Raw genomic sequence first — 24,534 nt, forward strand, 5'->3', positions numbered from 1 at the left:
GCTTTATTCTTTTTTGGGGTGCTAAGTAGTGCCACAATGGCTTACAGACTGGAACACATGATGCAAGACAGTGAAATGGTTTCCATCTCCTTATGGTCCCGTAACCATAAATCAGATGACATGCCAAGTTGGTTTATTTGAAAGGGAATTCCTCCAAATTTTAACTCAACGTTTAAATGAGTTATTCCCATGGCTTAGGGCAGCTTAGGGTGCATTAGCGAACACTAGAGAGTGAATAGTGAGTTGTTGGAATGTTACATTAAACACCACATCAATGATTTATGATGTAACATGCCAGTGTTGTGGTGAGAAGCATTCTTAGTTCTGCCATTAGACAGCCTTTGCAGAGAACTGTGTTAACAAAAAAAAAAAATTGTTTTTATAGTTGCAGCCAAGTTAGTTTGCAGCATATTGTAGGCATGCCTTTGTCTGAGTTGAGCTGGATTTCCTACATCGTGCAATATAGGACAATATTCTGTGGAATACATGCTAATGCTGAGATTCGCTTACTGGGATTGTTAGTGTATCAGATGAAGGGTCCACAACTTTGTTCCAGATTAAAATATTTCAACAAATATTCAATGAAGTTCCAATCATTTTGGAAAATAAATGTTTGTTTTTTACTTCCAGTACCATCAGAAGATCCAAATCCACAAATTTATGAAATGAAATTCTAATATATGACACAGGTATTCATGGTACCCTTAGAATTAACAGATGAGTAATTAGAATTACTCATCAGTTATTGCCTCAGTTTTCCTGGCTTTTAATCTTCTGTGTCTTCTGTTGGATGAACAGTAGTTCAGCATCTTTTCTCTGTCATTCTATGCACAACATTGAGATGTAAAGTAGCACTGCCTTAGAAGAAATTAGGTTTGTGTTGACAGTGACAAATACCTGTGATAAGACAAAATTAATCCATGAGTGTTTACACATAGTTTTATCCTCCATCTCCATGACCTAAAGGTAAATAGTGGAGTTATGCTGTTCTTATTGTGGTGTAATGTGCTCGGAGTGTGTTTTCACTTATTAGTTTTGGCCACTGTGATGCTGTCTGTTGCCAGATAATACTGCATTTTGTCACAGCAAAAGCTGACTCAATATCTTTTGCAAGATGGGTGAATGTCTGTGTTTTAGAGTCCCTGTTGGGCAAACACAGATGTCTACATAATTGCTACATGGCTACAAATTGGGATTTTTGCATGTTATCACACCAGTTAAAAGCCATTTATCAGTTGTAATCCCATAATTATAGTTCAGTAGGTGACCAGTTGTGCAAACATTTACTGTCAATTGGAAGTGAGAAGCACACTTGTCTCCCATTTTAAAGCCTTAACCTTATCTTACCTTATGGTCACCCATCCTCTGACCATAATATCCTTCCTGAGTGGACTTCGCTTTTAGTCTATTTCACTACCTACAGTGAATGGTGCCTCATTATTAAGCAATAAGGAGGTAGTAGGTTGCCTACTGAACCATAATTATCTGCTGAGAACAGCTGATACCACCACATTAAATGGTGTGAACAACAGTCAAATTGTCTGTGGTAAAACCAGAATATAATGTTGTGCCTAGAGGCTTTATTTTTCCAGAATTAGATGTGCTTTATTAAAGGAAAAAGAGAAATACCAGTCCAACGTTTGAAATGTCAAACAGAAAATGTCTGATAATGGCTAATGGATGATAAAGACAGGCACCCTAAGTGGTTTTAATGTCAGCTCCTCTTTCCATTGCTGTCTCTTTCTTTTTGCTTCGGTCTCTCTCGTGCTACACTAGTGGGTCAGGACCCAAAATGGGTCACAGGCCTATGTTTAATAGATCCCCACACGGCCTCAGTAGTGATACGCTCTCAGCCCATGTCCCATGATGAGAGGCTAAATGTTTCATTTGGGTCCCTGGCTGAAAAGGTTTAAGAGCCCTGGTCCTAAAAGATAGCTAGACCTCAGGCTCAGTGGCGGACTGTAACGGGACAGTGAGTCCTTGGCCTTCACTCTGAGTCTCACCCTGGCACAGTGAAGGGGTCTGTCCATAGCTGATAAGTGGGTTTAATGTGATCTCCTCTCTCCTTTTTCTGCTCCCTCTCCCCTCTCTTATTTCCTCTCCCTCCATATTCCTCTCTGCTTCCACATGTCTCTCACTCCCATCTTGGTTCTTCCTTCTCTCTGTCTTGTTCCTTCTTTTACCCCTCATTCCTCGCTCCTTTTTCCCATATCCCCTCATGTTCTAGGTAATGGCTTGGCTTCAGCTGTGGACTACAGGGCTTCTGGCCACTATGGTCTTATGCGTATCTCTTGACATTGCTAAAGAATCTGTCCTCCCTGGTGTGGAACGAGAGAAGCAAGGCCCTGTCAAAATTGTGAAGAAGGAATCCCACCCCATCTTGTTCAGGCAGAAGAGAGCGTGGATCTGGAACACTCTCTATGTTGAAGAAGAGAAACCTACACCCAACCGCTACAAGATAGGACAAGTAAGTTAACATCAACCCAATTGTCAAGGGTTGGATAAGCGAACTGGTATCTTTATCCCTTCCATTCTGTATGATGTTGAACACACTAGGAATCTGGGGCATTAATTTCTTGCTAAACAGTGGTTATCTCAGTGGTTTTGCCAAAATATGCAGTTTGTTTGTAGCAATTTGCTGAAAAAAAAAACAACAACCCAGAACTTTAACAACTATGGACAGTCAACCCTTCTTTTCTTCTTCCACAGCTTAGGTCAAGCAAGGACGTGAAGGGGAAGTATGAAATAGAAGGCGAAGGAGCAAATGACATCTTCTTGGTAGATGATAATGGAGACATGTTTGTTACCAGATCTCTGGACAGAGAGAAGAAGAGCATATACCAATTGACTGCCAGGATGTTTGATAGCGACCACAAACTAATAGAGGATTCTGGAAACTTTGAGGTCCAAGTGACAGATATCAATGACAACAGCCCTGTTTTCCCCAAAACATATAATGGATCCATTACGGAGAGGTCCCATGTAGGTGAGTAGTGTTGCTAAAAAACAAATCAGCTGTTGATATAACATTGGTGGCTTAAATAATAGTTTAAGAACATAATCAGAATGCATCAAAAAGTCCACTAGTGATGAAAGGTATGACTATGTTAATTACTCAATGCTTGGACATTTTTATAAAATGTTAAACATTGATATTAAAATCTCTCTTCTCTGCAAATTATTAATTAAACATTCATCTTCTTCATGTAGGAACTACAGTAGTGGAAGTGAGGGCAACTGATGAAGATGACCCCACCACTGCTAATGGAGTGCTCAGCTATTCTTTGACCGAAGCTGGAGACATTTCTGCCTTTGAAATCGAAAGCTTCACAGGTGAGTTCAATGGTTTTTTTTCCAACCTGCTGAAAAATTGTCTTACTTAGCAAGTTCATTTAGTGGAGCTGTAGACGGAGAACCTATTTTTACTTTAATATGAGTCAGAGCTGACCTGAAGGCCTCTTTGTCTCTGTGCAGGGATGATTAGGTGCAAGACAAACACTCTGGATCGAGAAACTAAGAGTCAGTATGTGGTGGTGGTTAAGGCTCAGGACATGAGAGGATTGGCCTCTGGCAGCACGGCCACCACCTCTGTCACCATCACCATCACAGACATAAACGACAACATAGCTTCTTTCACTCGAAGTAAGGAACAGATACGATTATGTGCCATTTTTAAAGGGAAATATAAAATCAATAGCTATTGGACACAATACGAGAATAACCCTGTTCTAATTAATTCTAATTCTAATTAGCAGATCTGTCAATGTCTTGTACACACACCTTTTCCACCTAATGTGTCTTTTCTGTCCGAAGGAACATATGAACTACAGGTTCCAGAGGACAAAAAGTTAAATGAGAAAATTGGTACATTGGAGTTGGATGACAGAGATCAGATTCAGAACAAAATACCCATCTTCACCATTGAGCCGGAAAATGGGTTCAATGTTGAACGCAGCCCTAACAAGGATGCCAACATCATACTCATGAAGGTAGGACAATATCAAAGTGTAAAACTTTGGTTTTTGAAGATTCTTCTTTTTCATTTTATTAAACAAGTATTTGATCATTAAGAAGTATTAATAAATAGGATGTACAGGTCTTTCTTGTAGTCCCTCCAGTGAGATGCAGTTATGCAGTTGCAACAATTAATGTAAATTCTGTGTGACCTTCAATCTGTAAATCATGGCAGTCGCTTTTGCAAAATGTTGAGCCTTATGTCACAAAAATCACTTTGTTGTTGCTGTACGTGTAGATTCACACGTTTGAAATCCATAATGTCTTTAGGAAAGCAAAGTTATTTCCTGATGTGTTAAGGAAAAGCAGTGTGATGAGTCTGACAGTGGGGCCTGTGCCACCTCTGGCCACACCTCTGGCGCTGTCCCTGGTGCCAGACACCAATGGTCCACATGATCTTGCAGCCCTAACGCTGAATTTAGTCTCAACCGTCCTAGCCTCCATCTTGTTAGCAAAGATATTTATGGTGTCAGGGATTCTAGCAGGTGTACCCGACTGTTTTTGTGCTCTTCAGATGAAGTATTTAGGACATCAGTATAGTAATGATATGAGCGCTGTAATAGCTTGTCCCTATGCTGAACTGGAATTGAATAACACCACAATCTTCTCTCTGCTCAACTCGCCCCTCAGCTCTGCAGCCCCTCTCATCCCTCTCCCTGGCGGTGTTTACATGTACAGAGTAAGCCGGTATTGGCCAGACTACGGTTAAGGTCTTATTCTTGTTAAGCTGTTTACACGTCTTTAAAACCCTGTGAATATCCATGTTATCATGAATAATCCAGTTAACAGAATATTCTGCCTACCTGTGGTGTCCTATCCACAGATAAAGCAGCCTGCCAGAAAAAAAAACAATTTCCCTTAACAGTAGGATATTTCTAATACAGGGGAAGGAAATGATAATCCCAGCAGAAATGTGACAGTAAGCGCAGCTTGCTGCCATATATTTACTGACATCAAAGCGTACTTGTAAGACTATGTAAGTCTCAGTTTGTGTGGAAGGTTAGAAGTGAAAGGAATGAGGTATTTTCATGCCGTTTCAAGGAGGAAAAGGTTAGAATATCTCTGTGTCTCTTATATCCAGAGTGAGAAGGTTTTTTTAGCAGAGTTCGGACATTTAGAGTCTTTTTACACCAGGCATGGGCAGGTATCCTATATGTAGTAGGGCAACAGTGGCTCAGTTGGTAGAGTGGCTGCCTACTGACCATAGTATCGCCCTGCTCTTCTTGACCACATGCCCAAGTGTCCCTGGGCAAGATACTGAACCCCCAGCACCATCCCAAACAAACAAAATGGAAAGGTATATGTAATGAAGGTGTAAATGCACTGATAAAAGAAGCAAACGCAGTGTGTCACCAGTGCAACAGAATAGCATATGTAGAGGCAATCTTGTATCTGATGGTCCAACTATTATTTGTTGTATGTTGTATGACGAACATTGAACATTTATTGTACTTGCTTCTCAACTTAGCCAATAACGGACTAAGTGTACATACAAGTTTACGAACAGTAATCTCACAAACACGTTCACAAACAGTTGAATCAAACAAGTTTCTCAAAGTATGGCTAAACGCACCAAACAGTTCCTTTGTTCCAGTTCCCGTGTCTCTTGTAGTCCACGTCTGTTCTATTCAATAGCTGCAAAAGCCATATGTTGCTAATGATTACTAATGACACCATCAGTACACCTATACGTATACACTACTCAAAAAAAAACTAGAGAAAATCCTGGTTGGCTCATACATCATATACACACACGTTACCTACTAAAACAAACAAAAAAAACCAGTCACTTTGTATTTACACCCTGTATTTAAAGTTGAGTCTCAAATGCATTATTTTATTGAGTAAAAGTGGTTTTGAGTGTGTAAAGAACAAAGACGAATTTCATTGTGTACCTGAGAGGCATTTTAATAACTAGTGTAAATATAGCCCAGCTGCATCCAATCTAGACAGCATAAATATCAGGAGCATTCTAAGCAAAGGCAGGAATTAGCCTGATAAAATGCTGCACAAGCCACTGAGAATGTAGCAATATCAAAGTAATACTGTGAGCCTGTACTTTGAAATAGAGTAACCTAACTGGACACACTTTTTTTAGTAAAATGGTTTGTAGTGTAGTTAGTTAGGATGAGTTCTGTAGTCTTCTGTGGCGTTGTATTTTTATCTATTTGGCTCAACTTCCCTTATAAACCCTTGGGGCCTCAGATTTGCAAAAAAAGCTGGACAAATTTATCTTGTCCTGTAAACATATCCAAGACATGGATGAGAATTCTGCATAATAGAATTTAAATATTCAATATTAAAATAAAACCCTTACAAAAACAGAACAGAAACAGAAGTTTTTACTTGTTGTGGACTGATTTCTCATTTACCTCTTTCCCCAGCCTCTGGACTATGAGACAAAAAGCATATACACTTTCAAAATCAGCGTTCGAGAAGATATATTTGCACCAGCTGACAATGCAAACAGTGCTGTCACCACAGCCCAGGTAAACACCGGTTAGGGGTTTTTAAGTTAAGTTTTAAGTTAAGAATGACAACTATTGTATAAATATTAACTATACATATTTGTTGGTAAAATTAAAAAATTCATATAAAATTCACATTTTATAAAGTTTAAACCTATGCTATGAAACTTACTTTGGTGTGCACTTTAGGTAGTCCTTGTTAATAATTGACAATAAATTTCATTCTCATTTTATGATCATTTTCTTTTAACTGTTATGAATAATTAATAATTGACAGGTAATTGTCAGGGTGTTAGATGTGGATGAGCCACCAGTCTTCTCAAAGCCCAACTACAGTTTCAGCGTATTGGAGGAGCAGATGGAGAACAACATAGGGAAAATCACAGCCAAAGATCCAGACAAAGCCAACAAAACCATACGGTACAAGGCTGCACAAACTCCCCAAACTAATACTGTTTCCCATTCTGCATGGTTGCTGTTCACTCATTTCTCATTTCTCTCTGTTTGCTGTAGGTACTCCATATTAGATAAGAACTGTCCCATTGCTATCATGCCATTGACAGGCCAGCTTTATACCCTGAGGACATTGGACAGAGAAATGGAGCCCACATACATGTGTCAAGTTAATGCACAGGAGGAACCAAGCGGTACATCACACAAACACACACATGGTTTGAATGGGTTTCATTAATCCTGTTGCTTTTAAACAATAGAGCTTCACATAAAAATGAGAACCATGTGTTTTCCCTAACACCCATAACGCACATACAGGAGGGAGTTGGAAAGGCCAAAGCAGACAATGTGTTCTCTGGTGTTATTCAGGGATGGGAGTGTAAGACATTAACAAGGATTTTTTTTTTATATAGATTTAACACACTGCCATAACACCTGGTCGACCCACACAGGATAGAGAGAGTAAGCAGGAAAATCACATTAGTGGGTCTTTTTGTTCACTTACAGCATCCAAACTAAACTCTGTATTTTTAGACGGGCAATGAATGAAATTCAAAGATCTATTTTAGTGGCTTGTCACGATGTTTAAGAAACACAATAGTCCCCTGAGCTTGACAAGGTCCTCAATATATAGTACATGTACTGTACTAAAGATAGTTTCAATACCTTAGCGCAGGGGAGAAAACAAGAGACTTACACATTTATCAAAAGACGAATAGTCGAAAAGAACATCAGTGATGTAAATAAATGTAAAAGCTGCTTTAATGTGACAATAAAAACTGCTCAACTAAACCTCACAAATAGAAATCCTTTTTAGTTAGTTGACCTTAATCAGTTCCATCAAGAACAGAGACACACGCCTGATCAGAATCATGGCTAATCGCTGTCAGATTCGTCTGTTAAGGTAAATCACAAATAAGTTTGTATAGTGACAAAAGTGAAAAATGAAAAAACCACAATGCTAGGCGAAAACTGGCCACTGTTTTTTTTTTTTGGTCAAAATAGGAGGAACCAATTTTGATCCTGTGCTGTTGTCTCTTTCCCGTAGGTCTGGAGTCGTTTGTAAAAGTTACCATCGTAGTTCAGGACATCAATGACAACAAGCCTGAACTGGTTTCAGATGAGGTCTTTGTGTGTGAGAACGACATGACTAATACGGTAAGAGAAGCAGTGCTAAACAATAGGTTATTGCTGGATTGCTTAACAACACCACTGTTTATTGGCCAGCTGTGGTGCAGATGATAGAGCTGACATCCATGAACCCCAGGGTTAGTGGTTTCTTTCTATTCCTTCAGGCCACATGTCAATGTATCCTTGGAAAAGACACTGAAACCCATGATTTTTACTGTTGTCCTTTCGGCTTATCCTGTGAGTTTAGTGTCGCATGTTGGTTTCATGGCAGTTGCCCTTCCTGATGCAACCCTCCCCGGACTTGCAAGGCTAGCGATGGGGATGGGCTGTTTTGGGTTCAGTGTCTTGTCTAGGGACACAGCGGAATGCAAACCTCCGACCCTATGGTCGGTAGGCAGCCATGCTACTAACGGAGCCACTGCCACCCCACGTCTTAGACCCATTAAGCTTGCAGCTGTAAAATAATTGTGTGGCAGTCAATGCACACCTTCCTCAAAAACTGTGCAAGTGCCATACGTTCCTTCAAACAGGAGCTTTTCTATACATGGCAAACTAATTGTACCAAACTTTGAGGAGACAACACTGCTGTTGACAGCATGTGGACAGTCAGACTTTAAAAAAACACACATAACTTCTGATCTGACCCAAGTCTGATCAGAAATTTGACAAAGTCACACTGTTGTATCCAAACATGTAAGAATCCTCCTTTACACAAGAAACAGAAATTATTAGCTATAATAGATGGCATTAAAAGTGGGACACACACACAAAAACACACAGAATGTATTAAGCTCACATGCTGTAGTTGGGTGAAATCCTCATTTAACACATTCAAATCCTATTTCTAACCTGTGACGTGTTAATATTGAAAAACTATTTCAACCTGACTCTAACCCCAACCATAACCAGTGCTAAGAAAGACGTTTGGATGTAATTTATGTCTAGTTTTACAGTGCAGCCACACTTTTGGTAAGTGAAATGCTGATATGCTTAGACAGCACTGACTGTCAACACAATTTGGATTCAAGATGGATGTTCTCTAATTTTTTTTTGTCTTTCTTTAGGTCATAGGAACCTTGAGAGCCACAGATAAAGATGACCAACAGGCTTCGTTTACTTTCAGTCTGGCCAGTGAGAGCTCCAACTTCTCCATCAAAAACCACGGCAGTAAGTGTTTGTTGTGTGGAGCACATATTCCCCCTGACCTTTTTTTTTTTTTTTTTTTTTGCTTGTTGCTCTAAGCAGCCCTCGGAGCAAGCATTAGCCTCGGCACTTGTTGCTATGCAACAACTGAAACACCATCTGAAGCACTGTGCTTTGTTGCTGAAATTTGAAATTATTTTAAGAATGCTGTGGATCTCTCAGCCAGACGGGGGATTTTAAAGAGCCTGTCTGGGACTATAAATGCTGTCTAGAATGTGCAACAACAAATACTGAAAGTAATGAGAGCAAGTAGCTCGATGAACTTGCAGACAACTCTGTGTGTTTTCTAAACTCGCCCATCTAAGGCTGTTAAAGGAACATGTCTCACACACACACACACACACACACAAAACTAGTGGGCTAGATTTCACAAAAAAGCATGGAAAAATACTGAACTAAAAAGTATGCATGAGAGATCTTCCTTGATAAATTAGTTTGTGTATGTTGCTCTAAAAGTGTTAGGTTAGGCCAAAAGTTTTGTAAGATATAACAGAAAAAAATCATTGTGTACAGTACTAAACTCAAATATGAAACATAGAGAAATATTTGAAATTTTTAGGTGATTGTTTTTACAACCAGGCTATACACCAGTTCTATAATGACAGGAATAACATGTTGACGGTCCCTTTATTCATCGGGGCGTTGCATGCTAGCATGCTAAAATAGGCAAATTAGGACTAAAGAAAAGTGTAGTATACAGTTAAACTTGAAAGCTAAATAGGTGTTTGTGCTAAATAATTCCAATTGGTTATTTAAAACTTTTCACTTAAACTACACATGTGTGAACATTATGGAGGCATAATTGTAGATTTTTAGATTTTTACACTTTTTAATGTTAAATTCTGGTGAGCGACCCTTAGTTTAGACACTTACTGTACCTGGGTGGTGCTAGTGCCATGGTACTCAACACAAAAACAGGACTTTCTTAGATCAAACCAGCATTTACAGTCAGTAAATCCAGTGCAAATTGGGAGTAAAAATGTCTACATACAAATGTACATCTGTTAAAACTGTCAGCTTGAATGAACTGTGACAGAGATGGTGGCGTGGAACCCACAGAGACGTTTTCGTTTATCCAGACACTGATATTTAGGGAAAGGTTGATGCTCTGTTACATCAGATTTCTAAAGCTCATTTGGGTTGTTCAGCTTTGGACACAGAATGGCACAAGTAAGATCATCACATAACCCTATAATACATGGAATCCTGAGGAAAGGTGTTACCAACCGTTGTAGTCAAATATATAAAGTCTGAATAGACTAAAGCCTTAGGTGGTCAGATGAAAGATTTACTATTTACTATTTAATTTAAGTGAAACTTGAAACACATTGAAAGGAAGATAAACAGGGTGGGGAAAAAGGCATGGACTTGCCTCATCTATTTCCTCTGTGCTCGTGCCTGGAGGATTTGACATGTTGAACCGATGCGAAAAAGGAAGAGGCAGATGGAGGAGAGCAAAAGGAAAAACAGATGAGGCAGAGGTGGAAGAAAAGATGAAAGGAGGCAACAGGGAGAGATCAGGATTAAGGGAGACAGGTGATGGGAAAGTGAGACGCTGTTAAAATGAGCAGAGGAAGCAAACATAAGGGAGAGAGAATTATGAAGAAGGATAAACAAGAGAAGTAGAAGAAGAAGAGGTGGGAAAGGGAAAGAAAAAGCCAGAGAAAGACAGCAGGAGAATGACAAATATTTAGCAAGGAGGAACAAACAATGAGACAACATAAAGAAAAATTGAAAACAGGTGAAAAAAGGTTGAACGCCATGAGGGAGAAAAGAGAAATGAGAAAAACTTAAAAAGGGGAGAGAGAAATAAGAATGAAGGAAGAGAAGAAGACATGAGGAGGAGATAGGGACAGAAATAAATAGACATGGAAAGGTTAGTGAACTATGAAGAAGAATAAAAAACTGGTAGAGAAGAAGAAAGAGGCCAAAGATGATAGAACAGGGGATGACAGCAGAAAAGAGGAGAGATGGGCAAGCGATGATAGGAGAAAAGATCATCAGAGCCATCAAATGTTGAAACGAGAGGAGGAAAAGTGAAACAGAAAAGAGGATGTTAAGACAGAAATAAACAGATAAAGAGAGAGAGAAAAAAAAAACACCACCAAGAATGAAAGGAAAGGGAACGGAGATTAAAAGGCAAGACAAGATCAAATGTTTAAATGAAAGGTTTAAAAGAAAAAGGGGGGGAGGAAGCTAGAAAAGCAGAACGACAGGATAACAGGTGAGGAGAGGATGATGTATGTTTGATAAGTGCAGCTTGTCCGTCTCCCCTGTGAGTCAGGACTTTGACCCCAGAAGCCCCTCACTCCACTTAACACACATGCATGCAACAAGAGCTGCAAAGTGGGGGCTTTTAAAATATTCATCGACAACCAGCTCCTTAAGACAAACAATAAAACAAGCATGCTTGACGGGATCAAAAATCACACACACACACACAGACACACACACACACACACACACACACACACACACACACACACAAACTCCAGCAGTCAGTGTAGCTCCACTGTGAAGCGACAGGTCTTGGTGTTCAGATCAGGCAGCTACACGAAGCTCAGTGCATTAATACCAAACAGACAAGAGAGAGGAGGCAGTAGGAAAACAAAAAGATAAAGAGAGAAAAGGGCTAATTAGATGCAGGAGCAGGGAGATGCAGAGAACAAAAGAAACAGGACAGTGAAACAAATATGGGAATCCAGAGAGACGGGAAAGAGACGAAGTCAAACAAAAAAAAAAAACGAGCAAGGAGAAATCAGAGATGTGGGATCAGATGAAGGAAGGACAGAAGCTGTTTTCATCTTTTATTCAGTTAGTTATGGCTTAGCTGTGCCCGTGTCCTCCCACTCACACCTTTATCAACTTCATTTTGTTGTGTAGAAATGACGAGAAACCTGATTCCAGTGAAGTGACTATGTGTCAGATTTAGGATTTTAGACATTTTCAGCTTTGATCAAAAGGTCACTTAATTTTATTTGTCAGGGATTTGAGAGACCCATCTTTGGGTTGTGTGAATATTTGGTCCTGTCAGCAACAAACTAAAGAGCTTTTTAAAGATCTTCTAAAACCAACATGGCCCTGATTTAGGCTGGGTCTCACTAGCATGTTACCTCTTAGCTCACTACAGAAGTTTACCAACTGAGTAGAGCCAAATTTTGCCTCAATTCAGGGCGGCATCCTGCAAAGGAAATGGCCTACAGGGTCTTCGTAGGTCTGTTGCCACCGTTTCAGTCTGGTCTATGGATAATTTTCTACTTTTCCTGGTTGGATGCAGGCAGCTGAGGGGATGAGCATTAATATCAAATAAGTTACAACGTTTTATGATAAAGCACGACGTGTTCCAGGAAGGTTTCTTTTTGCATACCAAGACAAATCGCCAACCACTACAAGATAAGCTATTAGAAGTAGAAACCTTTGGACTTTTAAAAAAGTTAATCAGCATACTTTTAAAAAATATCAGATACTACATAAAATAAAACTAAAGTGTGGCAGAGCGGGTACTTTTGTCATGGATACATGACAATTAAAGTCCCTTGCTTTTATCCAATGTGACTTACAAGTAGTAGCACGCACCAGAAGCATCTTGGGGTTCAGTGTCTAACACAACGTGGCACACGTGGTTACTATAATAAGGAAGCATGTGTGAGCCATTGTCACTATTTGTAGCGTTGTGTTTTAACCGGTCAAACAGTGACGCTCCTAGAGTGTCCAATAATGAGACTAAAAGGTAACTGTGGCGTCAATGTAATACACCAAAGAATGTAAAAATGTGCCGGAATTTACCGCTGTGGGATGAAAAAGGTGTTAGCTACAGCTGCTCCTTTAAAACTCTCAATTGTTCTCCTTTAAAGTCATTCGTCAGTGTTCTTGTTGCTCTGTCCTCTCTTCCCTGATGTTATTGTTATAAAGGTGCCTCTTCTAGTGTCACGATGTAAATGCATTTTGAGAGCTCATGTTTCTTCTTTATTTGACTTTTTTCCCAAAAGAATACGCATTTTAGATATAGCGATAATCACTGGCTTCAAACTTTTAATCAAACAATTATCGCTGTAAAACTGGGTGGATTTCAGATATTATGAAATGTCTCATGAGGAAATAAATCACCGAGACTCCTAAAGAAGAGTTAAAGAGATTTACCGTATCTCCTTTCACAAGATTAATTCAATGTGCAAATTTCAGCAACACCCATGCTGTATTTATTTAAACTTGCTTTCAAACCCAAGCAAACGTTTCTCTATCTGAGAGTTTAACAGTGTGTGTCTAGGTATGTTGTTCGTAGGGGTCTTTCCTGCCATTGTATTTACTGAAATTCTTCCAGCACAGGGATATTGTGGAGAAAAACTCTGCCCATCGTCTTAGCAGGAAACGTCTGCCTGCCGGGGATTTGACTAATGACTGTATTGTTGTTCAGTTCTGCAGAGGAGACCTGTCTCTATTGTGCTCAATATGTTTCTGCCCTTTTTACATTATGGTCTTTTCTGTATGGTTTGTGCTCCTCTGTGTCGCACTGTGGCTCCGCATCTGTATTTTAAGGTCCAGGGGCTTAATTGTTTTTAGTCCAACATTGTGAGTCACAAAATTAGTTCCTGCAAAAGGGGAAATTCTGTTTATTTACGTATTTGCATTCACAGATCCCCATGGGGCTCGAACATTGCAGGCTGCCATTATCTTTTATCTTAAATGACTCAAATCCTAAATGCATCAAACTGACACATAATCACATAATGTCTTTCTTCTTGCTGTCATATCTCATATCTTGTTTTATCTGTGGGGCGAGGTGCTGTATAAATAGAAGGTGCAGACTGTATAGACTGATAGGTGAACATTTGATGTGCTTCAGTGAAACAAGGTGATGAGTCAGACAAATTAGACATGGCATTTGCAGAAAAGAAGGGTAAGTTTGCAATGTTTTGTATTTGTATGCTTTCTCACTTAGACAACACAGCCGACATTGTGGTGAAACGGGGCCCGTTCAGCCTGGATGACCCCAAGGACTACAGTGTGGATGTCAGAATCAGTGACGGAGGAAACCCCCCCCTGAGCAGCGAAACCAAAGTGGCAATTGGGGTCTGTTTTTGTTTTAGTGTCTTTGATTAATAGAAAATTACTGTAACTGCAAAAAATATTATTAACTAATCGAGTTACAGTAGTTGATTGGTTGTCCTGCCCCTTGTAGTTGTGTCAGTGTGATGCCAGGCGGGTAAATACAAAGTGCATACCTAGAGCTCAGATCACGGGTGTGAGTGTCCATGCCCTGATAACCATTCTTCTCTGCATTCTGACCATATTGGGTAAGTTGAGATTTTTTCTCTTATCTCCTTTCTTCCTTCCTTCTTTCACAGCCAAAATATTTGATTTCATGTCACATTTTCCTAAAACCTGTTCCTGATTTTTTTTGTGAACGACATTTTTTTGTGCCTAAACCTAAAAAGGTTGTATCTCAGCCTTTGCTTTGTGGCTGCATCCATTTTGGAACCATGACAACAATGGTAGTGCATGATAAAAACCTACCGAACCTCCTAGGAGGTACTAGATTGCCTAGTGTACCACAATGATGGACAGATAAGAGATGAAAACAGCCCAGTTCACTGATTCCTTCCTGATCAGGTACATGACAAAAGCTAAGTGTTACATGGGAAACACTGCTGGTACATTTAGTGTTTCTTACCCTTTTAGTTTTCTAAAACATTATTTACTGTTGTGTGTGTGGATTTCATTGATCTTGTGACTGGAACTAAAGTTTGGTGGAACTTTTTTGTTCTTTTGGAAGTAAACAAGTGTCTTGCAAACATCTGTGAATGAAATGCGTCACTTTTTGTTTGGCTTGCGGTTTGCTTACAGTGGATCAAATCCTTATACACAACCCCTCTGTGAAATGTTTTATAGTTTGATTCAGGGCTAGAGAGCAGAAAACAGGCAATCATGAGAAAATGTCGGATGCAGATTTGTGCTCGTCTTGGTTGTTTTACAGCCTGTTAACAAACAGGTGCAAAGACCTTCTGAACCCCACAGCAGCACTACAGGGTCGCTGCATAGTTACCCTTCCTTTGTGATAAATCATACTTGTGTTCTGTGTGGAACTTTTCCCCCTCAGCTTTGCTACTTTTATGAATAATAGAGCTGCAGATGTGGTAATATTGCCTGCAGTTGTGAGCTGAGTATTCTCTTTGATACCTTCTCCCCCTTCTCCATTTTTTTCTTTTTCTTCTGGGGAAAAAAAGAGACATTTGTCATGTTGGATGAGTGGCACGTTGGTGAACGTTGGCCAAATGAGATGGATGGAGGATGAGAACTGCTGAGAAAGAAAGAAAGTTGAAATGGGGCAGAGGAGTGACAGATAGAAAAAACTGACATCTAGCCTTAGATATGGAGGGAGGGAGGTGAAACAGACAGATGGAGAACTGAGGTGGAAGGAGACCAAGTGAGTGACAGACAGAAAGAGCCTTAAGAAGTGGAGAATTGTGGGAAAAGCAGCAGAAGAATAGGACTGGTAATGATGAGAGCTTATCAGCTCTTTAGGTGCCGCCTGCTTATCAAACACCCCAAACACTCAACCTATTAACTATTAATACACTCCTTCACTATCGTGCCTTTTCCCTTCATCTCTCTCTTCCTCTTCTTCTTCCCCTCTGGGTCTCTCTGTCTCTCCCTCTCTGCTCCCTCTCTTCCTCTTTCTGTCTCTCTTCCTCTTTATCAAACACTCGCAACGCAGGCCAGATTAACTATTTAATGCACTTGTCATTATCTACCAGGGCCCAAAGCAATTTACCGCGCTCCCCATTCACAGACGCATTTTCTCCCAAGAAGTTGGGTTTGACACACGAAAAGACATTTTTCTCAGTCGTTTTTTTTTTTTTTTAAATAAAGAAAAGGGCTTCTTCTTTTTTCATCCCTCTAAGTCTGATATCTCCAGAGCTTATTAAACTGCAGAGCATGTGTTGTAAAAGATTAATCTGTTGGTTTCCCATGCAAACTTAAATTAGTCCCGCTCGCCCTCAACTAAAAGGCATGGCTAATGCTGCAAGTCCGCCGAGAGACAGAGGTTCATATCGGGACTGAGGCTCGAGGCCTAATCTAATGTCAAACATATCCGTCTTCTCCTCCTTCTCTCCTAGTCTGACTTTGGTCTTGATTTTCTCAGTCCAGATTTCTCCATTGTCTTATCCATCCTCCTTCTCCCAGTCATTGTCGGCTTTGCTTATTTGTTTCTCATTTCCTTGTATTCTTTCACTTTGTCCTCATTTCTCACTACAATAGGTCAAGGGCAATGCATAAGCAAGAAAAAGCTTCTTTAACCCCATGGCTTTTTTAAAAAAGGCAACAAAGGCAGTGTAGATTATAACTTGAATTGTTTATTGAATTGTTTTAACTGGCAGTGTCAGTGCTATTCCCACTTTCTCACCTTTATTTGCACTTGCACTTGCAGCAGGTCTGTAACTGTCTGTAGTTTGCATTAAAATCGTTTTAAAGATATTTAAATTTAATAAAACATGCAGTGTATAGTCAATTGTACACTTTTCTCCAACCTCCATATTGTTTCCCTTCAGTTTCTTTGCTTTTTCTGCACAAATTGCATCAAAAATGAATGAATGTTTTTCATTTACCACAACAATATGTGTTTTCCTAAAAGTGGAGACAAAATCTGTGCATGTCTGTGAAGTTTATGTGGGTTGTCAGAGTAAATTATTGTAGTTTTTATACTTTTAAAATGTACAGTAAAGTATTTCATTTTATGTTTTGTCAGTTTACACATACAGTACTGTGGGTGCAAGTAAGTGTTCAGCATCACATACTAGTACCTTTGAACACCATTAAAAACCACTGGTATTAAAATAAAAACATTATTGGCCAAGATTTAGTCAAGATCGGGCTCAAACTAGCTTGATTAGGGTTAGACTAAGCTCATGTTATTGGTTAGAAACCAATTTTTGCTGCTAGGAAATGAGAAGTGAAGAGCAGTCTCATTGTTTCCACTGCCTCATATTTTCCTGTCTTTACTCTCTTAATTCATTTCCTCTGTTCCTCATCCCTCAGTTGCCTCCTTCACCTTTCATTTGAACTCCTTCTCAGTTGTTTATTTCTTCATCAGGGTCCAGCTTTCTTTCCTTCTTCTTTCATTCACACCCTCCTCCACCTTGTTTACTCATGCTTCCTTTCCACTTCTTCTCTTGTATTTACTAAATCCTGTTTCTTGTGGCCCCTCTCTCTGTCTTTCGCTCTGTTCAGAGTTGGCATATCTGACTGAATGGATTCATTCGGGGAGGGGGGCTACAATTCTGGCCTAATTTACTCTCCTGTTTCAAATTCGTAGAACTGTTTTTCTAATATGAAAGGTAGCAGGATAATCTATCTGTGTTTGTTTCCCACTGTGAATGGCTTCAATTTTTATAAATCCTTTTTTAATTTCAATAACAGATGACACATGCAAGCAAGGCGATTTTATAATTTACAGGTTTTACTTATGGCATTAACACATTAAGTACTTTTCTTCGCTACTTGTCCTAAGTTAGAGGTTTGTTGAAATGCTTTTTGTTTGCAGTTTTAATCTCACAAGGCCAGACCTCACAGCAGCTGGAGACTGTCTGCACTGCTTGTCAATCAGTGTCATTTGTTGACCTCCCTTGTCTTGAATAAGTAAAGAATTTCAACTCCTTTTAGATGAAAACTCCTTTTAGATGCAGGCAAATATGCTGTCGAAGAGGATTGACACTCAGCATAACCTGCACATCACTATATTCAAAATAAACCTACCTATGCTGTGTTTTTCAGTCATAGTGATCCTGTTTGTGATGAGGAAACGCTACCAGAAGGACTCTCTGGCTAGCATGAAGAACAGCGGGGAGATCCACGAGCAGCTGGTCACATACGATGAGGAGGGAGGAGGGGAGATGGACACTAATGGGTACGATAAGCAAAAAAACATCAGTGCAAAGATTTCTTTAAGCTTTTTGTAAAAGTTCAGATCTCTAACTTTAGTGAGAATGCACTAAAGCTAAGAGTAGTCTTTTTATGTATTATTTAAAATAAAACACAAACTACTAATACCAAAACATCAGATCAAAATCCAAGCTATAAAAGTTACATTTTGTGTATCTTGCATTCATCTTCATAGATACATTTAAAGTTTCAGGAGTACAAATGCTTCCCTAGTCATTTTATTACTATATGTGTCAGTGCACTCCTTTCAATATTTTGCAGCCTGTATACTTAAAGAAACAAACCCAACATTAACTCTCCCCATCTACAATATTTATCTTCTTTTCTGCATCTTTCAATTTGCTGACCCACTTTACCCAAATGAAATCATTAAACATTAATCTGATCTAAATCTAATCCATCTGTACTAAAGTAGTATTAAAACAACATATAATCATCATACCATATGCTGTCAAAAAGATATGCTGATGGGTCGATTAAAAGGCAAACAGCCCTTAATTGCAGAAAAAAGATATATGGATAAGACAGAATATTTTATGCTTAAAGACTTTCTGACATGTTTATGTTCGAAAGACAAAATCCTACTTTCTAACTGTAATAAAAGATTACACTGTGTTGTTGTCATATTGTTAAGTTATGTTTTTATTCCTCAGTTATTCCTTTGTTTTTTCATTGTATCTTGGACAAATTCTCTAAGACATAACATGATTTATATGTTTGCTCCCCTGGAAACAAACATTTAAATTTTTACAACTCATGGAGCCATTATCCATTTCTCAGAGGAGCTCTCAGTTAATTAACACTGTGCTGTCACTCTTTTAGTTATGATGTGTCAATCCTCACCTCCGCCTGCCACGATGGCTCCCTACTCCGCCACCCGGATCAGCAACCTCACCCTTCTCTCTACGCCATGGTTCAGAAACCCCCTCACCATGCTCCACCCACAGCATGTAAGGGTGACATGGCCGCAATGATCGAGGTGAAGAAAGACGAGGCGGACCACGACAGAGACGGCTTCCCGTATGACACTCTCCACATCTACGGCTACGAGGGACCTGAGTCTTTAGCCGGAAGTTTCAGCTCTCTGGACAGCTCCTCCTCGGGTGCGCACTTGGACTACGACTTCCTAAATGACTGGGGGCCAAGGTTCAGGACCCTGGCTGAGCTGTATGGAGTTGATGGATCCGACTACTACCATCAGTACTGATGGCGAGCTTCAGCTAATGAGCATACATGATGCCAAATTACACACAAACACATACATACATTGAAAACAGCCATAAAATATGCTCACACATTGCAGGAAACACACACACATAGAACCAGGATTTGACTATCTTGGACACAGAGGCTCGATCTAACAGCCAGTCATGTCCTCCAAAAGACTTGTCTAGCTTCTAAAAACAGTACCAGGGTGCTTTTGTTTCCAGTGTTGTCCAGTGTTTTCACTGAGTCACCTGAGTCTGTTCAATTCCAGGGAAGAAATGAGTTTCATCAAACTCTGGAAAACTCCATCACATTAAACAAATAACATGTTGAAAAGAAAGTAAATCCAGAACAAGTTGAAATCTTCTAACCTTACAGATTTAAAAAAGGATTGAGTGCAGGTAACAGTGTGAGTGCAATAATCTTATTCAGTATTTCAATTCCTTTTTCATTTTTCCATTTGGTTCAAGTCTCAGCTTTCTTACGCTGCACCATTTTGCAGCAAGTATTTCATGTAAATGTTCAGTTTCATCTAAATGCATGAATTTTTATCAACATATAAATCTACCAGTTCTGTATTTCTTTCAAAATAAGAATAAACTAAACATAACAAGGTGATTTTATTTTTGATCTGAAGCTGATGATGTGTTTTGTAAATACGACTACCTGAGGGGTTTATTGCTAGGTGAAAAACTTTGAGGAAGAAGAAAGAAAAATCTTAATGCTCATAACTTTGAAGTGGTTGATCATAGTGAGGTGCCAGTTGTGTTTTCTTCCTCTGTAATCCTATAAAGAACAATCATCAAGGAAAGCCCGCTGCTGAAAAACTGTTCATCAAGCTGTGATGTCTAGTCATTTATTTTCTGATAGCCTCTCTTTCTCACAGCATGTAGTTACTTATTTACAACATTTCCCTTAATGGTGTCCTGCAGTCTTGACAGGACATCAGCTGTTTGGACAGTTGTCAAAAGAGTTAAGAAAAAGTTCAAATTTTTCAAGGTGGAAACCTTAAACAACCCCTGACCTCTTTTTGTTTTCTCATAGAAATAAGGATTCATTGTCTAAGTAAGTCATGTTGTCCATTTTCCCAGTGATCACCTGCTCCAAAAGGAGAAAGACAGACAGACTAACACATAGGAAATGGCAATACTGTTGCTCAGACAGAATTACAGCTGGATCCCAGCTTTTATTTGACAGAACTTATCATCACAGTTATTGTTGAGATGAAAGCCTCAATTCTCCGAGGTCTAGTAGAACGAAAGTGATTCAGACAACTCAGGAAACACAGAGTAGCAAAATCAGCTAGTTGAACAGCAGTCAAGGCTCTGAGGTGGCTTGAATAACTTTAACCTCTGGTCCTTTGTGACTACTGTGAACTCATAAAGTCTCTGATGCAAAATTTCACAGTGTCCAGGTAATTATTACCATATACACTCACTGTTCACCCTATTGGGTACACCTGTACAACCTAATACAATCCGATAAAGCAACTCTGCCATGAATTCTACTTTTTCAAGGTTATAAATTGTCAGTTTTTAGGTTGAAACTGTCAGAAAGGTGATAATTCTACTATGTGTTCATTATTGAGGTCATAGTGGGTGGGGAAGTTATATTGGGTTGCATTTTATTATATGGTTCTAATATTTTGGCTCCCTCATTCATTTTAAATCCCCATTGCTCTTAAACTTGTCTGGCTGACATGGCAATAGTCATGTGTCAGGATTGTCCCTTTGTTGTTTTTTTTTATGGTAATATAATTCTAATATAGAGACATTAGTTTATTTACTCCTCTGTTTATTCTGTTTTGCTTGGACTTGAACGTCTTTCTTTAAAACTTTGGCCTGCTTGGAATGTGATTTCATAAACACAAATGGACACAATAACTGGAAGCGTCCTCCGTGCTTTCCTGTTGGCTTCATGTGTAAACTTAGGGCAGCCCGTTCCTCCGCCTCACTTGCCGTCTTTATCTCGTTCCTCTGCACTCCTTGTTTGCCTCGCCATATTTCTCCCACCGTCTCCTTTAATCAACCAAACCAAACAGTTGTGTCAACTTCCTGTCCATCTGGGGTCTTTGTGCCCGCCCCTTCCTGTCAGCGTTATCTCTCCCGTGAGCTAACACATTGTACTCACTTCCTCTTCACCCCAGCCTGGGAAACAACCTCAAAGAGGAAAAGGGAGCAGGAGACAAAGGGGTTGAGGGGTTAACAAGAAAGAAATATGAAGGAAGTAGTGATGAGTTTTTCAGCTGAGCAAAGTCACTTTAGAGCAAGGATGAAGCCAAAAAGTAGAGATTCTTACATTTACAGGAAACATGTTCTCACATTAAACCTGGCAGCAAAAACAAAAAGTCTATTTTATGGCCTCCTGTGCAATTATGATTTTTACCTTTTACCTGAGTGTACTGGTGGTTTAAAAGTAAGCCATTGTTTCTGTAAATTTTTTTTTATCAAGTTGTGACGGACATCTAACATGTAATAAAAAACGGGTCACTTTTATGGCTGCCATCTTATTCCTGGAGACTGTGACCAGAGTAAAATGTTGCTTCGCTGCACAGTGGAGGAAACGTAGTTTTTTGGTTTTTTTTCCCTATTTCAGGTCACTGCAGATATGTGGCTCCCCAGGAAAAAGTATTAACATTGTTTTAGTATTTGTTTGTTTATTATAACCATTATTGTAATTACAGCTTTTATTTTTAAAAACTGGTTTTGTGAACACTATAAAAAAACACAAACAATCTTTGTTGTTGCAATCAGCACGCTATAGCAGATAGAGGCGCTCCATTATCCTGTCTGCTAAGTGCAATTATCGTTGGGTGGACAGAATTTGAGACATTAGGAGACATACATGGGTAAACTTAACAACACTTTCTGCCAGCAGTGTTTGCAACATGTTGAGTTCTGTCTGAAAACTGTATATACAATTTATTTGAAACATCAATCATACATGTGCACAATATGAAGCACAAAGTCAGAAGTCATTCGATTACAAGTGTGTGCTGCCAAAATAAGTTTTAGACAGTGTTTTGTAATAAAAATTATTTCAGGCTGCCGTTTTTCTTTTGCAGCATTGTGTTTCATAGTGTTTAAGTCTCAAGAATTTGCTGTTTTTCAACACTTTGAGATTTTCTCCAAAACCCTCTATGTAAGAGTGATATCCTATAAACTTGTCATTTGATTTTTTTAATTTATAATAATAAAATGGCTGTATCTACTTGGCAAGATGGTGAATCAGACTCAGACAATGAAAGTAAATCTCTCAGGTTGGGATGGAGGTATGTCATAAAGTCCACATGTGTCAATATAAAAATGGTGATTACAGACATGAAAGTCATTGAACTGTGAATTCATCTGTCCATCCTGTGTGTTCCTGAGGGAGTGTGCTTTAAGTTATGTAAATAGAAAAAATGTGCCTAAGGGATTTTTTTTTGGCATCGCATTCAGTATTTCTTTTTTTGTCTAATATACAGCATTTAGAGGATTTTAAAAGCAACGCAGTCAGTTTCTTTATATTGCTGTAAAAAGACAAACTTGGTTAATTTTCTACAAAAAAGTATGATGATGATGTATGATGTGTGAATGACGAGTGAGGTCGACCAAGAGTGATTTTATGTCTGTATCCTTTTGTGTGTGAACTGTATGTGTGTGTATGTGATAGTGATGTGCCCGAACACACACACACACACACACACACACACACACACACACACACACACACACACACACACACACACACACACACATTGGTATGAAACAAAAAAAAACATCATAGTTATACATTTTGTGTATGTGTTTGTGTTTATGCTTGTGTAAATACAAAAGGAGTTTCAAGAAAAGAAAAATGTGCCTTTATTCTTTAAAAAATACTGTAATTCATTTTCTGATGGTGAACACAATGTTTTTATATTGTTTTTATGGTGTATAGCAACTACTTTTTATTACATGCCCATTTTTTAAGTGTAGAATTAAAATAAACACAACAAGTAGATACGCTGCTGTGTCTTGTTATTGGTATTTTAGACATTTATCAAAGTTTTGCACTTATTAATTATTAAAAAAGTCAAAATTTGTGTTTGGTTTAAACAATAAAACACAATTGAACAGGTGTGTCCTAATAGCACATGCAACTGCAGAGCCCTGGGGTGAAACCATTAGTTATACACCATCTCCTTCCTCTCTCTTTCCAGCCAGGCCTTAGCTGCATCTAATGATGGAAGAAACGCTCCAAAAACTGTGAAATAAAAAAGAAATAGAGTAGAACAACTGGAAAGAGAAAAAGATGTAATGTTTTCAATTAAAGATTATTAATAAATAAAGTTTAACATGTGATTGTGAAAGCATTTTAAGTGATTTGAGTGTTTTGGGCAGTACATTTACTCAAGTAGTATACTTGTACTGTACTGAGGTATTCTCTCCACTACATGTATTTTACAGCTTTATTTACTAATTACTTTTTGCAAATTTATATTTTAATTAATGTAGGCTAAAACTTTTATATCATTAACAGCAACGAATTTAATACTGTATATAATATATAGTACTTTCTTTGCGAGGCCTGTACATAATTGCACTTTAAATAACATCTGAGCATGTACTTAGTAGTTTTACTTAAAGAATGTAATTTTTTTTTATGAAATACTTGCATTTATACTTGTGTACATTTACTGCCTCGTTTTAAGGTTAGTTGAGAAGCAACCAAATGTGCTTTTATAACAAAAAACATGCCTGAGGGCTGTAAGAGGAGAAGGTGGAACTTGCCGACATAACCCAACAACATGCTGGATCAAATACACAATCTATGGCATCTGTGGATCTTATAAAAGCATATACTAACAGTCAGTATTTTTTACATTTCCATGTGGTGTAGATCAACTCTACTCCTTTGTGTAAAATAATCCTTTATGTCAAATGTTACACATTGAGAGGCTGTGTGAGGAGAGCTCTGATCTCCTTCACTTTGATCTTTGACATGAGATCAGATGTGGGTTAGAGGATATTCGCTCGTTTTTCAACCCAAGTGTAAATTTACCACAGGCTCATGCAGTTTTATTATTGTAGGGGTCAGTGGATTTAGGAGCTAGATATCCCTGTGTATATGATTATGTCCATATGAGACATGAGAG

The 24,534-nt window shown here is 38.8% G+C and overlaps 1 protein-coding gene across 1 annotated transcript in view; it reads left to right on the forward strand.

The window, feature by feature from the left end:
- cdh5 (cadherin 5) overlaps positions 1-23,401 on the forward strand; it is a 30,763-nt gene extending 7,362 nt beyond the window's left edge. Inside the window, exons 2-15 of the mRNA XM_067512843.1 lie at positions 2,228-2,467; positions 2,710-2,986; positions 3,211-3,333; positions 3,475-3,642; positions 3,814-3,989; positions 6,399-6,503; positions 6,760-6,902; positions 6,996-7,129; positions 7,984-8,093; positions 9,131-9,233; positions 14,209-14,339; positions 14,449-14,563; positions 18,042-18,174; positions 19,032-23,401. Coding sequence (XP_067368944.1) covers positions 2,231-2,467; positions 2,710-2,986; positions 3,211-3,333; positions 3,475-3,642; positions 3,814-3,989; positions 6,399-6,503; positions 6,760-6,902; positions 6,996-7,129; positions 7,984-8,093; positions 9,131-9,233; positions 14,209-14,339; positions 14,449-14,563; positions 18,042-18,174; positions 19,032-19,416 — 2,340 coding nt within the window. The 5' untranslated portion in view covers positions 2,228-2,230 and the 3' untranslated portion in view covers positions 19,417-23,401. The remainder of the gene's footprint in view (positions 1-2,227; positions 2,468-2,709; positions 2,987-3,210; positions 3,334-3,474; positions 3,643-3,813; positions 3,990-6,398; positions 6,504-6,759; positions 6,903-6,995; positions 7,130-7,983; positions 8,094-9,130; positions 9,234-14,208; positions 14,340-14,448; positions 14,564-18,041; positions 18,175-19,031) is intronic.
- The last annotated feature ends 1,133 nt before the right edge of the window (positions 23,402-24,534 follow it).

The sequence above is a fragment of the Channa argus genome, chromosome 1 (genome assembly GCF_033026475.1).
Source record: "Channa argus isolate prfri chromosome 1, Channa argus male v1.0, whole genome shotgun sequence".
In the NCBI taxonomy this organism is placed as follows: Eukaryota; Metazoa; Chordata; class Actinopteri; order Anabantiformes; family Channidae; genus Channa; species Channa argus.